At 48.8% G+C, this 16,862-nt stretch overlaps 1 protein-coding gene across 4 annotated transcripts in view; it reads right to left on the reverse strand.

Annotated features, from left to right (window-relative positions):
* Positions 1 to 16,862, reverse strand: part of dnah6 (dynein, axonemal, heavy chain 6) — a 78,964-nt gene that overhangs the window by 43,069 nt on the left and 19,033 nt on the right. For all 4 annotated transcript variants that reach the window (XM_063008776.1, XM_063008779.1, XM_063008778.1 and 1 more), the window contains exons 28-39: positions 16,540 to 16,650; positions 16,259 to 16,384; positions 15,472 to 15,627; positions 15,188 to 15,349; positions 14,301 to 14,438; positions 13,528 to 13,695; positions 12,420 to 12,568; positions 11,390 to 11,497; positions 10,708 to 11,269; positions 10,238 to 10,360; positions 2,521 to 2,703; positions 1,180 to 1,323 (exon numbers count right to left, since the gene is read on the reverse strand). In XM_063008776.1, coding sequence (XP_062864846.1) covers positions 1,180 to 1,323; positions 2,521 to 2,703; positions 10,238 to 10,360; positions 10,708 to 11,269; positions 11,390 to 11,497; positions 12,420 to 12,568; positions 13,528 to 13,695; positions 14,301 to 14,438; positions 15,188 to 15,349; positions 15,472 to 15,627; positions 16,259 to 16,384; positions 16,540 to 16,650 — 2,130 coding nt within the window. The remainder of the gene's footprint in view (positions 1 to 1,179; positions 1,324 to 2,520; positions 2,704 to 10,237; positions 10,361 to 10,707; positions 11,270 to 11,389; positions 11,498 to 12,419; positions 12,569 to 13,527; positions 13,696 to 14,300; positions 14,439 to 15,187; positions 15,350 to 15,471; positions 15,628 to 16,258; positions 16,385 to 16,539; positions 16,651 to 16,862) is intronic.

Below are 16,862 nucleotides of genomic sequence, written 5' to 3' on the forward strand. Positions count from 1 at the left end.
GTAAACATGCTATATGGTGTGTAAAATAAATTATATAAAATACATTTTAATGCTAGGATTCCAACCGTGCATCAGCAGCACAAAGCGAGGTACATAAAGACATGATTAAAAGAGAGAAGCTCAGCACAGAGCGCTGACCTCAACCCCACTGAAACCTTTGCGAGTGAATTGGAACATCATATTTAAGACAGGCTTTTTTAAAATGGACACAAGTTCCCACAAGCGCACTCTAAGAGCGGTAAAACCTCTCTGGCTACGCCGTTGTTTCCTATGAAGTGTGGCAAAGCTGCTTAGCTTGCTGCTGCACTTCCTTAAGTGCCGTGCACCGTGCACTTTTGCCGCGTTGGCCTCGCGATTTTTGCACTTTCTGAGGCGCTCAAAGGTCACCTGATTAAACTTGACCCAGTTTGCCGCTGACCTTTTCAAAGCGCCTAAAATGAGACAAAGTGTTTGATATGACGCAGTAAAAGTGAACCGTACGAACAACGCTTAATGTGAACAAAACATAACGTGACTTATTGTACTAAAACAATAAGCAAGGTATTACAATAGTGGAGAGAACTTATGAGCAGTAATAATTAAGAGAAGTTTAGTGCTCCTGTCTCCTTCTTTTAATACATTTAACCATGTTAAGGTTTTTTTTAACGACGTAAGTGTGAAAAGCTGATTCTCACAATTTCTCAGAACCTTGAGCTGTAACACAAGTTTAAAAGTGAAACCGTGAGGAAAATCCAGATAAACACAGATACATGTTAAGCTTTCAGACTGGATTTGAGGGTTATTCCACACTAATGTTGTGGATTTTGTTCTCAGTAAAGTGGAGACTATATATTCAACCAATCTAGATATTTTGATTCCACCTTCTTGTCCTTTGTAGCTCATTAGATGATTTTGTTGGTGGTTGGTTCCGCAGTTGAAGCCGTTCAGGTGTTAGCAGGAATATTAACCGTCGCTCTTGACTCACGTTATGACTCGATGCGGCTGCCGAACGACTGGCTGATAATGAGATCAATAAGCAGGATGCTGATGTTCAGAATACTGGAGGTATCACGGGTGTCACTTTAGCTAAAAAGGTCACATCCTAAAAAACGTTGTGACCTGACTGTCGTTTCTGCACAGTGGTGTGGATTGATTTTGGCTTCATTATAAATAATTCATCAGAATCTTATTCGTGGCTACCTTGGCGTCAGTGTTGTCCTCAAACTGCTGCCTGATGAAACTGTCAAAGGCGTCCCAGCAGCTGTCCGTCAAATTCCCCCCGACTGCCCACACGTAGCAGAATACAAACGTCTGACAGAGCACGCTGTTCAGTCGGCTCGGGTCCTGCACACACACACACACACACACACACACACACATGAATGGTCTTAGACATAGTGATGACACATAGTTGTAGTCTAGTGGTTAAGGTACCTGACTAGTAATCAGAAGGTTGCTGGTTCAAGCCCCACCAATGCCAGGTTGACACTGTTGGGTCCTTGAGCAAGGCTCTTTACCCACAGTTGCTTGGACTGTATACTGGAAGTCGCTTTGGATAAAAGCATCTGCTAAATGCCGAAAATGTAAATGTACATAGTAGTGCCCCACAGTAGTAGTGCCCCACAATAGTAGTGCCCCACAGTAGTAGTGCCCCACACAGTAGTAGTGCCCCACAAGGCCAAAATTGCCCAAAGTTTGTGTACAGCTGACAATAAGCTTGTTGGACATCCAATTCCAAAATCACCACTAATAATATAGAACACTAACAGCAAAGGCTTTGATGACTGTGTGCACATTTTAGGTGCTTTCAAGGGTGGACAGAAGTAAGCATGGGCTTGTGCATGGGCTTAAATGAATTAATGACGAGCATCAGTGCCCAGCCATACAAATCAGCTCTTTTGACTCTTTTTGAATGGGCACAAATTAAAACAGTCATACTTCTTAAGTCTTGTATGAAGCCCTCTCAGAAAAATGTGCCCAGGTGGCGCAGCGGATATTCTGAACACCCCGGTCCGAATCTCGGCTCTGCTACCGGTCGGCTGGGCGCCATCTAACGGGCACAATTGGCAGAAGTGCCTGCAGCAGACACAAATTGGCCACAGTGTCTGCTGGGTTGGGGAAATGACCGGACTAAGTGGGTGGGGTCTTTAACGCTGTGCAAGGACCCTGGTTAGCAGATAGAGGCGTCTGTGCAGAAGCACGGGCGTAAAGAAGGGGCACGTGAGCAGCAAATATACCCTCCTCATGAATAAAAAGAAAATTGGCTAATGTTTGAACTGAAATGATCATACAGAGGTCACCAGGATGTTCAACAAGCTCATGGTCATGTGTCCAAATACTTTTGGCCACACAGCGTATGCTGTTAAATCAAAATGGGATTGATGTTCATCCCGCCGGCGGCATCATGGGTGTTGGGGGGGTGAATAAAGTTAATTACCATGAAGATTAAAAAAAGTTGTGTTCATCTGTTCAGTCTGAAACAGATCAGAATCAGGGACGTGCTCAGGGCTTGGAGAGATCTGAGGCTGAGATGGAACTCACCATGTTTAAACTGGGAGCTCCTGTGTTGAACAGCAGCGCCTCCAGCAGGCAGCAGAGGGTGGTGACCTTACTGATGTCCACCTGAGCCATGGCCTGCACACAGCGCTTAGATACAAACTGCAGTCCGCTGTCAACGTACCTCTCAAACAGATCCATCAGGTACATGCGCACAGGCTCTGTCATCTACACACACACACACACACACACACACACAAGATGTGTACAGTTTTAAGCAAAAGTATGTGGACGTTACTTATTTTTATTAAGCCCTGGTCTTATGGCAGTGGTAGCTCTAGGGTTAAGGTACTGGACTAGCAGTCTGAAGGTTGATGGTTCAAGCCACATCACTGCCAAGTTACCACTGTTGGGCCCCTGAGCAAGGCCCTTAACCCTTAAATATAAGTGTCGGCTAAATGCCACAAATGTAAATGTAGGTCTTTCCCGAGCAGCACTCCAAAAACCCTTTTTAAAGGAGTGATGGCTGGTGTAGCCACAAAAAGAGAGAGGAGTGGTGGAGTCGTTTTGAGATGTCCAACAAGCACATGGTCAGGTGTTCACATACTTTTTACCCATATAGTGGTCAATGTAGTAAACACGTCATTAAAACAATGAAGGATTTCACGTTACCCATACACACTACAAACCTCGACTTCAAAAAAGTTGGGACGGTGTTTGTTCACATCACTGTGAAGGATTTTTAGCTCCGTTTGTTATAAGGAGAAGCGGAGGACCCAAGAATGCAGAGAAATATATATATTTATTTGTTATAAACAATATATATTTTATAAAACACAAAATTGGAAAAGGATAACAAAAAACAAATCGGGAGAACCCCGATTGAAGCCGCAGGCAACTGAAAAAGACAAAAATGAAAAATATATAAATAAACACAATACCGCGAGTCACGAACCCGGATCGCCGGCGTGCGAGGCGTTCGTGTACTCACAGAGCTATCTACTAGCTGGAGAAAAAGGGGGAAGTCTCGCGCTTAAAAGGCGCCGAGAACAAACGGTCCCAAAACGCTGAGAAGAGAAACCAAAACCGAAACCGGCAAGAGTTTCGGAGTTTCTCGGACCAGCGCTGTCACCAGCTTCGCACCGCTGAGCTGGGAGGAAACCGATCTGCTAAGGGGGAAAAAATAGAGAACACAAAAAGGTTACTGCGCGGATCCGAACCGACGCTGACAGCGTCATAAACAAACGCTTAGCCCACTAGGCTAAGCTGGCACTGAAGGGTCCGCCTACTTTAGCGGATAAGATCTCTTCGCTGTACCGGCGGCTAGGCTAACGTTAGCCACCAGCTAACGGATACAGAGGAGATCTGGCAAAAAGGTGAGGAACAGAACAGCAGCGCGAGGACTGCGCGGGGTCGCACCGATCTTTCCCTACCTGGAAAAGAAAACCCTATTTACCTCTGTCTTTCAACATACACACCCGACCATTCTAGTAATGCCCGGGGATACCGAACTGACCCTGAAAAAAGGGGTGCGACTGCACAGCCATTGCGTGTGAAAACAAGAGAGAAGGTGCGACGCCTACAGCTATGCGAGGCTCACTTAAATAGCGCGAGTGCAGCTGCAGGTCGTTGCACTAATTAGGCAGCCTCCTATTTAAAGCTTTGCTGTTCTGTGCTCTGTAACACCTGCGACGCTGGGAGCTGGTGGTGCGTTCACCAGACGCCGCAGGTACCCTAACAGAACCCCCTCCTCTAGGGACAGCTCCTGAGGTCCCAAGATCCGCTGCCTGGTTCCGTCGGAACTCGCGGATCAGTTCCGGGTCCAGGATATGACGAGCCGGTACCCACGAACGTTCCTCGGGGCCAAAACCCTCCCAATCCACCAGGTATTGGGTGCTACCCTGCACTCTCCTGCTATCCAGGAGGCGGCGCACCGTGAATGCAGGGGCACCCTGGATGATACGAGGGGCGGGAGGTTGGGGAGGGGGTATAGCTCCCTCGCACGCAAATGGGCGAAGTTGGGAGACGTGGAAGGTTGGATGCGCCTTCATCCTGGGAGGTAGCTCCAACCTATATGTCACCGGGTTTATCCGTCTTACCACCTTGAACGGGCCAATATACCTCGGCGCCAGCTTATGAGGGGTACCTTTGACGGGGAGATCCCTCGTCGACAGGAGGACTCGTTGGCCCGGCCGGAACGTAAGAGCCGGCTGCCGTCTGCGGTCAGCATTGCGCTTCATGGTGCGCTGGGAGGCCAGAAGAGCCTCTCTTGCTTTCCGCCAGGCGGCACGGCAGCGACGGATATGTTGCTGCACAGTTGGGACCGCAACCTCTTGTTCCTGATCGGGAAACAGCGGAGGCGGGTATCCAAACTGTGCCTCAAACGGTGACATACCAAGTGCGGCGTGGTGCAGGGTATTGTGGGCAAATTCAGCCCACAACAGTTTATCCGCCCAAGTGGCTGGATTCCCTGCAGTTAAGCACCGAAGCATCTTGCCTAGGTCTTGAATGACCCGCTCTGACTGCCCGTTGGACTCAGGATGGTATCCTGAGGATAAACTAGCCGTCGCCCCGAGGAGTTGACAGAAGGCTCGCCAGCACTGACTCACAAACTGCGGGCCCCGATCCGACACAATGTCGGATGGGACCCCATGTGCTCTCACCACATGTTGCAGTATCGCCTGAGCGGTAGTCATGGCAGACGGGAGCTTGGGCAGCGGAACAAAGAGGCAAGACTTGGTGAACCGGTCAACAATCACCAGTACTACCGTGAATCCCCTGGATCTTGGCAAACCTGTCACAAAATCCAGTGCCAGATGGGACCATGGTCTGGAGGGCACTGGCAATGGATGGAGTAGTCCCCGTGGACGCTCTCTAGTGCTTTTATTTGTAGCACAGACAGCGCAGGTGCGGACAAAGTCCTTCACCTGACTCTCCATCCCCGGCCACCAAAACCTTCGGCGTAGCAACACCAGGGTCTTAAAGACTCCTGGGTGAGCCGCAAATGGGGACGCATGGGCCCATTCAAACACCTGCCGGCGAACTGTTGTTGGAACAAACAGTCGGTCAGGCGGACCTCCACCTGGGTCGGGCTCCACAACCTGAGCGTCCCGGACAACCTTGAATATGCCCCATGTGACCGGGGCAGCAATCTGACTCGCAGGGATGATGGGATCAGGCTCGGTTTCAGGTCTGGTCGGCTCCCACTGCCTGGATAAGGCATCCGGCTTACCGTTTTTCGACCCTGGTCTATAAGACAGAGTGAACTGGAAACGACCAAAAAAAAGGGACCAGCGAGCCTGACGAGAATTCATCCTCTTCGCTTGCTGGATAAACGACAGATTTTTATGGTCTGTCCAGACAAGGAAGTGATGTTTCGCCCCCTCAAGCCAATGTCGCCACTCATCCAGCGCTAGCTTGATGGCCAGAAGCTCCTTGTCTCCTACCGGGTAGTTACGCTCGGCAGGAGTTAAACGGTGCGAAAAGAAGGCGCAAGGGTGGAGCTTCTTTTCTGGGCCCACTCTCTGGGAAAGCACTGCCCCAACCCCGACATCAGAGGCGTCCACTTCTACAATGAAAGGTTCCTCTGGATCGGGCAACTGCAACACGGGAGCAGTGGTAAGGAGAGCTTTCAGCCTGTTAAAGGCTTGTTGGGCTTGCACCGTCCATTTAAACGGACCCTTCCCAGTAAGGACCGTTAAAGGAGCGGCGACCGTACTAAAGTTCCGTACGAAACGCCTGAAAAAGTTTGCAAAGCCCAAAAACCTTTGCACCTGGCGTACGGAACAGGGAGTTGGCCAATCCTCCACTGATTTGATTTTAGCCGGATCCATTCGGAGGGCGCCCTGAGAAACAATAAACCCCAAAAATGAAATAGTTGGGGCATGGAAAACGGACTTCTCCAGCTTGACAAACAAATGGTGGTCGAGCAGAAGCTGGAGAATCCGGCGGACGTGCCTCACGTGTTCCTCGATGGACCGGCTAAAAATTAGGATATCGTCTAGATAAACGTAGACGTATCTATCAAGGGCCTCTCGCAGAGCCTCATTGATGAAGCGTTGGAAGACTGCAGGGGCATTCATTAACCCAAAGGGCATCACTAGATATTCATAGTGTCCCGTGGGCGTAATGAACGCAGTCTTCCACTCATCCCCTCGCCTGATCCGAATCAGGTTATACGCGCTGCGTAAATCAAGCTTCGAAAAAATGGAAGCTCGCTGAAGGGCTTCGAAAGCCGTGGCCATCAGCGGCAGCGGATACCGATCCTTGATTGTTATGGCGTTCAGACCCCGATAGTCAATGCAAGGGCGCAAGGTCCCGTCCTTCTTCCCAACAAAGAAGAACCCAGCCCCAGCTGGGGAGGACGAAGGACGAATGAAGCCCTGTTGGAGCGCTTCCCTAACGTACTCCTCCATGGCGGTCTTCTCGGGTCCCGACAGGGAGAAAAGACGCCCCCTAGGAGGAGATGTACCGGGGAGCAGATTTATAGCACAATCAAAGGGTCTGTGGGGGGGCAAGTCCCGCGCCCGGGACTTGCTAAAAACCTCATGAAGATCATGGTAAACAGGTGGTACCCGGGCCAGATCAGGGGCTATCGCGTCAGGCGATGGCGATGCCGGCGAGAGGCTAGCTGGCAACAAGCATGCATCCTGGCACCGCGTTCCCCAGGCAAAGATTGACCCAGTTACCCAGTCAATTTGGGGATTGTGCCTCCTAAGCCACGAGTGCCCTAGAACCACCTGGAGCTGAGGGACCTGAGTCACCAAGAAGGTGATCCGCTCCTCGTGGTTCCCCAGACGCATTGTAAGAGGAGGCGTCTGGTGGGTGATGGGACTACCGGCCACCGCTCGGTCGTCCACAGCGTGAACCGTGATGGGTACTCGTAGCGGTCGGAGCTCAATCCCCAACCTGCGCACCAGGCAGCGATCGATGAAACTTTCGACCGCGCCCGAATCAATACAAACCTTGAGCTCCACGTTCCCCGAACCCCAATGCAATGACACGGTAAGAAACAAACCATGATCAGGGATGTTGGATCGGCTCACCCTCGACTCCCTGCCTTGAGAGTGGCCTACTCGTTTAACCGAGCACGGGCCCTCAGGGCGGAGTCGGGAGATGGTGGTGTGGCCGCCCTAGCTGATCCCAATTGCATGGGTTCAGGGTCCTGGTCCCGCAACGGCGGTCGGGGTGCGCCCTGGAACCGACCAAAGGGTGGATGCAACCCTCGCTCCCGAGCCCGCTGTCGGAGCCTGGTGTCAATGGTGGTTGCAAGGAGGTAAAAGGCCTTAAGCGAAGTGGGGAGCTCACGAGTGGCCAACTCGTCCTTAATTTTTTCCCCCAGCCCGCGATGGAAAATCGTAATTAATGCGCCCTCATCCCACCCACATTCAGCCGCTAGAGTGCGAAACTCTATTACAAAGTCAGCTACCGAGCGCCCCCCTTGGGACAGCTCGAGTAACCGAGGGCCTGCCTCTCTTCCACCCGTAGGGTGGAAAAAAGTGTCCTTAAGAGCCTCCGTGAAGGCGCGCTCTGAAGAACACTCGGGTGCACTCTGCTCCCAGAGGGCAGTGGCCCACTCTAGGGCTTTACCTGTGAGTAGTGAGATTATGAACGCAACTTTGGAGCGCTCAGATGGAAATCTAGAGGGTTGCAATTCGAATGTCAGGGAACATTGCAGGAGGAAACCCCGGCATTTCTTTGCCTCCCCTGAAAAACGTTCAGGGGGTGGGATGGGGGTCTCTACCCCGGCTGATGCCCCAGAATGAACAGGGGCCTGGGTCTGGCTGTTTGAACTGGCGCCCAGCGTAGGCAGCAGCTGGGCGATCTCAGACAAACGCTGAGCCAGCTCATTGAGAGCCAGCTCGTGTCTCCCTAACGTTATCCCCTGGTGACGTAGGACGTCAGATACAGGGGGGATCTCTGCTGGGTCCATGATTGGTCGCACCTTACTGTTATAAGGAGAAGCGGAGGACCCAAGAATGCAGAGAAATATATATATTTATTTGTTATAAACAATATATATTTTATAAAACACAAAATTGGAAAAGGATAACAAAAAACAAATCGGGAGAACCCCGATTGAAGCCGCAGGCGCCGCAGGCAACTGAAAAAGACAAAAATGAAAAATATATAAATAAACACAATACCGCGAGTCACGAACCCGGATCGCCGGCGTGCGAGGCGTTCGTGTACTCACAGAGCTATCTACTAGCTGGAGAAAAAGGGGGAAGTCTCGCGCTTAAAAGGCGCCGAGAACAAACGGTCCCAAAACGCGGAGAAGAGAAACCAAAACCGAAACCGGCAAGAGTTTCGGAGTTTCTCGGACCAGCGCTGTCACCAGCTTCGCACCGCTGAGCTGGGAGGAAACCGATCTGCTAAGGGGGAAAAAATAGAGAACACAAAAAGGTTACTGCGCGGATCCGAACCGACGCTGACAGCGTCATAAACAAACGCTTAGCCCACTAGGCTAAGCTGGCACTGAAGGGTCCGCCTACTTTAGCGGATAAGATCTCTTCGCTGTACCGGCGGCTAGGCTAACGTTAGCCACCAGCTAACGGATACAGAGGAGATCTGGCAAAAAGGCGAGGAACAGAACAGCAGCGCGAGGACTGCGCGGGGTCGCACCGATCTTTCCCTACCTGGAAAAGAAAACCCTATTTACCTCTGTCTTTCAACATACACACCCGACCATTCTAGTAATGCCCGGGGATACCGAACTGACCCTGAAAAAAGGGGTGCGACTGCACAGCCATTGCGTGTGAAAACAAGAGAGAAGGTGCGACGCCTACAGCTATGCGAGGCTCACTTAAATAGCGCGAGTGCAGCTGCAGGTCGTTGCACTAATTAGGCAGCCTCCTATTTAAAGCTTTGCTGTTCTGTGCTCTGTAACACCTGCGACGCTGGGAGCTGGTGGTGCGTTCACCAGACGCCGCAGGTACCCTAACACCGTTGTTCTTTGCAGAACTGCTTGAGCTCAGGTATTCAGGCATGATCTGCTCATTTAATGTCTGACCACACACAGCATCTCTATCGGGTTCAGGTCAAGACTTCGACTGGACCAGTCCAAAAACTTTTGTTCTGCTTATTTTAAGCCAATAAGCTACAGATCACAGACTAATTATCTTGCATTCCACTTAAGAATCATGTTGCCGCTCACTCCTGGGTGGGTCTACTGTTGTTCCAAGCTACCTTTGTTCAAAAATAAATGCACATACGTTTGGTTTTGCTCCTTTGTTTGGGTTTTTTTGGTCGTTTATGGCCCCCAAGCACCGGGCCGCAGACCGGTCGGTCCGTGGGCTATTTATTACCGGGCCGCACAGAAAGAATGAATAATTAGAGATCGCTAGAAAAGCAGTTTTCACTGCTTCTATTTCGGGTGTTATTGTCTTATTGTCACCCCTATGTGAGATGAGCTTTTTTCCCTGCAATGAGACGCTGCTATTACATCGTTTGTGAGCAATATTATTAAATCCTCCCACCCCCACCGGTCCATGAAATGATATCTTATATGAAACCGCTGGTTTATAGCATAGTATTCCTGTAGAAACTTTTAAGGATTGTCTTTGGAGGCGAGGTTTAAGATAAAGAAGATTTGTAGCATACAGGGCTGATCTCGAGCCTGACTGTGTTCAATTCATTTTTATTTCAGCTAAATTGACAGTTGTGTAATATGTTTTGCTTAATGGTCTGAATTCCTTCAGCATTGCAATCATGAACCAATCAGGCAATCAATCATGAGGATGAAGCGTTTAGGTGGTCAGACCTTGTCTGAGAGGCCGGCAAGCCAAGTTTTCACATACGGCATCCATTTCAGCTCCTCTGAGTCTATGTACACCATCCCACAACGACTAACTGTAGCTGGAGAGGCTACCGCTAGATCTTGAACCTAAAAAAAAGAGCACAGGAAAAGATACTTGTTGAAGTTCTTGCGTTCATAATTGATTGGCTCAAGCTGTAGCCTAGTGGTTAAGGTACTGGACTAGTAATCAGAAGGTCACTGGTTCAAGCCCCACCACTGCCAGGTTGCTGCTGTTGGGCCCCTGAGCAAGGCCCTTAACCCTCAATTGCTCAGACTGTATACTGTAACTGTAATGTAAGTCGCCTTGGATAAAGGCGTCTGCTAAATGTCAAAAATGTAAATGTGTTCCAAGCCTGGGTTGGCACTGTAAAATATGCTGGTGGTAGCATCATGTTATGGTAATTCTTTGGCAGGAAGTGAACCCTCTCACTCACCTCGAACAACATGTGTATGGAGGGCGTGAGCTTGATCCTCTCGCTGTTAGCCAGACACAGCATCTTGTTATCGTCCAGCACCGTGTTCATGTTCTCGATCCACAGCGCGTCCACCGGCCCGTCGCTGACCACCCACTTGTGTTCGTCGCTGGGGTCGCTGGAGGCCGCGCGCACGCACAGCGCCATCAGGCCGTCCCTCCACTCCAGGGTGAGCGGGTGTGCCTCGCCATATAACTCACCCATGCTGACTGATTTGGGGTTGAGCACGTAGGTCCTGACAGGCTGATAGAAGGGGTTTTTCTCGCAGCCTTCGGACGCGTACAGAGCCTGCAGAGCGTCGGCGAGGGCGCGGTACACTGTGGTCTTTCCGCTGCCTGTCGGACCCACCAGCATGACGCCATGGCGCACCAGCATGGTCTCGTACAGCTGGATCACCTTAGCGGTCATGCTAGCGACGGGCTGCAGGGAGCGGGAGCGCAACGCGGCTTCGATGCTCAGCTGAAGGGAGCCGTAGTCATGCTCCGGGATGCCCACCCCCGGGAAGAGGTCCGACAAGATGCCGCTGCATGAAGAGAGGGTGGGAAAAAGAAGAAGGAGAAAGTGTGTTTTTATCTTACATAGTGTGTGAGGTAACGATCTAATAATCGATCACTGAAATGGCACATTGTGAACCTGGCTTTACCTAAAAAGCTCAGCGTCGTCCTTGAGGAACTTGGGCAGGTTGGAGTCTCGCAGAGCTCTGATCAACACCACCTCCTCGCTCAGGTGTGGGTTCTCTCGCTTCAGAGAGCTGAAACGCGCACACAGTAACAACACGCTCAGACGATCGGTCACAGTTTGGTTCTTTTTAATGATGAAAAAAGTTGTTTGATGGGGGAGGCATGAAAATGTTTATCACTAAAGCAATTTCAGAAAAAAAAAAGTGAGAAACGCGATAATGGCATGAGTTTTACACTCACTGTAGTCTCACTTTCCCAGAATCCCTTGCAATAGCACAAACAGCCAACATTTACATTGATAAATGTTTTGTTTTTGTTTTGTTTTTATCAAAAGCGACTTACAGTAGTGTAACAGTATACTGTCTAAGCGATTGAGGGTTAAGGGCCTTGCTCAAGGGCCCAATAGTGACAACCTGGCAGTGGTGGGGCTTAAACCAGCGACCTTCTGATTACTAGTCCAGTACCGTAACCACTAGGCTACAGCCAGCTTGTATTCCAAACACCAATTGTATATATGGTACTGACTGGCAGTTGTAGCCTAGCAGTTAAAGTACTGGCCTAGTAATCCAAAGATCGCTGGTTCAAGCCTCATCACTGCCAGGTTGCCACTGTTGGGCCCTTAAGCAAGGCCTTTAACCCTCAATTGCTTAAACAGTATACTGTCACAGTACTGTAAGTCATCTGCTCAATGCCAAATTTTAAAAAAGCCCTTGTCGGGTGCTCGAGTGGTGCAGCGTTAAAACCCGCCCAGTGCTCAAGATCTCAAGCTTTAGATTTTAAATCTCAGCTCTGCTATCAGCCGGTCACATGCCTACAAAGACACGCAGTTGGCTGTGTCTGTTAGGTTAGGGGTAATGGCTGAAACAGGGTTCCTGTAAGTGCGCCCCCCGTTGACTGATCGACTGCATGACTGGGACTTTACATGACATGAACACCTCACCGATCGGATCGGATTCTGTGTTTGCTTGTAAGTGCCATTTTGGATCAGCGTACCCAGCCATGACCAGCACGGATTTGACGGCTCTCATGCCGAAGTCGTAGTGATCCTGCTGAGAGAGCTGCTCGCTACACAGCTTATACATCTGAGTCATCTTCCTCGCCAGAGTCTTACTGGATTCAAACCCTTCTGAGTACAGGATCACCTACAAAACACGCACACACACACACACACACACAATAATCAATATAGAACCAGCAGTATGTGCTCAAAATGTTTGACAGGAAAAATATTGATTTGATGCCTTTAAACTTTGTTGCTGGTATAGACTTTCTAAAGTACCTTGGACGAAAACAACTGATCCACATCCAGATCCAACCTAACCTCTCATATTTAGATAACCAAACTGAAGCACTTTTATTTTAGACACATTATAAGAGGAACCAATTAATTGGAATAAACAATTATACTTGTAGGAGTTGAATGTAAAAGAGGAAGAGGACGGCCAGCAACAAGACAGATGTGTAAAAATAGAAGAAACACCATCCATGCGATCGCCAGGAGTTTAAATCAATTTGATGGCCCCTCTGTGTGTAAGGTGCTGACTCTCTTCATTCTGTCAAAAGGCGGATTCGAACCCTAATCTCAGCAGCATTAATGTTAATGCACAGTTATGAAAACAAACTGTGGCAGGTGCAATGGTATGTTCAACCTACTAAACGTCTCCATTCCCTTCCTGATGCAACTCCGCTATATCTATTTAAGCTTGGGACAGGCACTGAGAGTGCACTGACAAGTGCATCCGCCAATGGCTAGACTGTTTCCACCATCTTTCAACCACCACTCAAATATAAGCCAATCATGCAGACGGAAGACCACATATACGTGAGATATAAACCCTGAGCCCTCAAATCTCAGCAGTAGTGGACCAGTATACTTTACCGCTGTGCTGCCCGAGTGCCCCCTGCTTTCAGAATTTACTGATATTTTGTGTTTTTTTATTCAATCTTCCCAGGTTTACTGAGTACATCAATATTTAAATATTGAGAATCAAAAAAGGGCACAAAAGTTTTTTTTTCTTCACATTATTGTAAAAACACAGCAAATGATATAATCTCAACATCATGACCTCTGGGTCAGTCTCACACATGCACACAGACACACCTCAGCGATTAGAGCGTAGTTGGGCACCATCATGGCGATGGGTCTGAAGAGAGCTTTCAGGTTGTCGGGGAGTTCAGTCCTGCCGGCATAGCCCGGGTTCATGGTGATAAACGCTGCGCACGTCATGACCAGTTTAATCTCTCTGCCCTCGAACATGAACCGAGAGAGCTACACACACACACACACACATTTATTATATTCATACACACCTACCAACATTTACTCACACAACACAGCTGATGCTAGTGACTGTATGGCCAAAAGTATGTGCACAGCCCTCTTAATTAGTGAGCTCAGTTGTGTACACCCGTTATGTATAGCCATAGACACTGATGGATGGAATAAGTAGTAGAATGAAGTAGTTCTCTTCATTGTCAATGACTGACATGTCTCACTGCTGGAAGGTGAAAAGAAGTAGCCGGCAACTGCACACGTGTCGGGGGGTGTGGGTGCTAGTCTGATGCTCTTCTTGGCTGGTGTGAGGGTTGTGCAAGCGCCAGAAGAATTGCAGAAGAGAATTGGAAATGACTTGACTGGGAGAACAGGGGGAATTTTAATGCAAGCACAAACATTAACTCTAATCGAAGTCTACGCACCAGCACCTACACCACTAGGGTTAGTGCGCCAGAGGGACTGATATGGCCTGAGGCTGGAATGTCTGTGTTTACTATGTTTGAGCTACAAATTTTAAATTAGCTTTAATTCCCTTTTGCATCTGTGTGTTTTCTCTCTGATCGCGGCCCTGTATGGGCGTCCATGCCTGTGTGTGTTACCTTAGCGGCCTTAGCATTCCTGATAGTGATGAGCTGCTGGGCGATGACAGACAGCACTTCGATGTTGATGCGGTTAAACTCGTCAAAACAACACCACGCTCCAGACTGAGCCAGGCCGCTGAAGAAGGTGCCCATCATCTACACACACACACATACACGAGGTCACGAAAGATCACAGCTAGCTAGGTCACTGCAGTCTACCACATCTATGTAATTATTATTAGGATTTTAACGTCCTGTTCTACACACTTTGGTTACATTCTCGACAGACATGGACAATTTTGTATCTCCAGTTCACCTCACTTGCACGTCTTTGGACTGTGGGAGGAAACCGGGAGCACCCGGAGGAAACCCACACAGACACGGGGAGAACATGACCCGGACCGCCCCACGTGGGGATCGAACCTGGGACCTTCTTGCTACACTCCATTGTAAATAGATTACTATTCACAGAGGAACACGCTATACACACCTCGCTTCTCCCCATTATGTCCACGTCCTGTCCAGGCAATAATAGTCAATGTTACAGCAGCGGTTTCTTTCTGTGTGGAGTTTGCATGTTCTCCCCGTGTCCGTGTGGGTTTTCTCCGGGTGCTCCGGTTTTCTCCCACAGTCCGAAGACATGCAAGTGAGGTGAATTGAAGACACTAAACTGTCCATGACTGTGTTCGATATAAACTTGTGAACTGATGAACCTTGTGTAATGAGTAACTATCGATCCTGTCATGAATGTAACCAAAGTGTAAAACATGACGTTACAATCCCAATAAACGAACAAACAAACAGCAGCGGTTACTAGCTAACTACATAGCTAGTTCTTATACACTGTGTTAGCTTTGTTAGAGGCCACAGAGTACGAATGAGCCTCAGTGTTGTAGGACAAGCACCTTGTAGTCGAGTCCATCGGAGCAGTTGAACACCACACACTGGATGGCCAGGGCTTTAGCCAGGTCTTTAGTGGTCTCGGTTTTTCCGGTGCCAGCAGGACCTGCTGGAGCGCCGCCCAGGTCTAGCTGTAGTGCCCCCATCAGGCACAGGTAGCACCGGTCCTAATAATTAAAACAGACATAGAAGTAAGGGAGTGAGGGAGTCAGTCACTTTTTACATTAGTAACGTGTGCTACCAGGGTTTAGTGTGTGTGTGTGTGTGTGTGTGTGTGTGTGTGTGTCACCGTAAGTGGAGTGATGACCAGGCGGGCACAAGCTCCTAAGTACTCGTATCCGTAGATGTACTGAGACAGAGCCATGCGAGCCACACAGTTATCCAGATCCACGTCCCAATAATAACGTAACTGCCTCTGCCACTCGAAATTACTGCTCGAGTCCACCTACACACACACACACACACACACACACACACACACACACACACAGACATATTAATAAGCTAAATGAAAGACTGAGGAAACATAGCAAGTCCTGATGCTTCTAGGCAGGTGAACTGCACATCGCTCAGCTACACATACAGTATATGAAGCAGTACTCAAATTTTGGATTTAGATGGTTTGTGTTGTGTTACAGCAAGAGAACAGTACAGGCCTGAATGCTTGACTACTACATAAGAGGGCTATGTTTTGTTGTGTTGGGCCTTTTTGCTGGCATGCTTCTGACCACTTGTCTTATGTGAGATGAGGGCCACTGCAAAGCAGTTATTTTGAATAATCTTTTCCTGAATATAAAAATGTCCCCGTCTCATATGCATGAGGGCTGAAAATATTATTTTTTGAGTGTTTTTCCTTTCATAACTACTTATTTTCCTTTAATATGTCACCAGTTTCTGTAGGAGTGGTATCCATGCACATTAAATATACAGTTAGGATGCAATGACACCACCTAGTTCACCAAGTGTCCATGGAAACAACACCAAGATGATAACACAGTATTAAACATCCAATTTGTTTGCACTATAATCCTTTCCCATAATTCTCTCTGTTCTAAGCAGAACGTAGCAGACTGCACCTTTTCTTTGACGAGCTCTGTGACGATGTCTCTGGCGTGGACGTCCACGGTGATGAGGGCGGTGATGATGTTTCGATGGATTTTTGGTAAGTTCCCTCTCACCAGCGCAGCCAACGCATTCAGTCTCTGTGAACACACACACACACACACACACACACACACTATGAAGCTCCTGACCCGTGTCTGTATGATTGTATGCACTGTGTTTCTGCAACAACTTACATAAATGGGCAGATCTACTTTTTTCAAACAACCTGTCAAATCGCTTCCGGTTAACACACCTCAAAGTTGGTGAGCTCAAACTGCTGGAGAGCCTGGAAGTGGTCGTGGTCTCCCTCCAGACAGTTATCCATGTCCCTGCACCACATCAGCTGAGAGATGGTCAGCACAACCTACAGAAGCATGTGACCGAGAAGAGTTCTTCAACAATACAAAGCAAGTCACAAACACTTATCAAACAAGAGAAGGCAAATTATATACTTCCAATTTTTGCCACAATTTTTGTTTGGGGAAGGCCTTTTTTTTGCTGTGCACAAAGCAAGCTCTATAAAGACAAGAAGAAATGCTCAATCTGCACTGAGTCCTGACCTCAGCCCCAATCAAC

Source organism: Trichomycterus rosablanca, chromosome 14, assembly GCF_030014385.1.
Source record: "Trichomycterus rosablanca isolate fTriRos1 chromosome 14, fTriRos1.hap1, whole genome shotgun sequence".
Classification (NCBI taxonomy): Eukaryota; Metazoa; Chordata; class Actinopteri; order Siluriformes; family Trichomycteridae; genus Trichomycterus; species Trichomycterus rosablanca.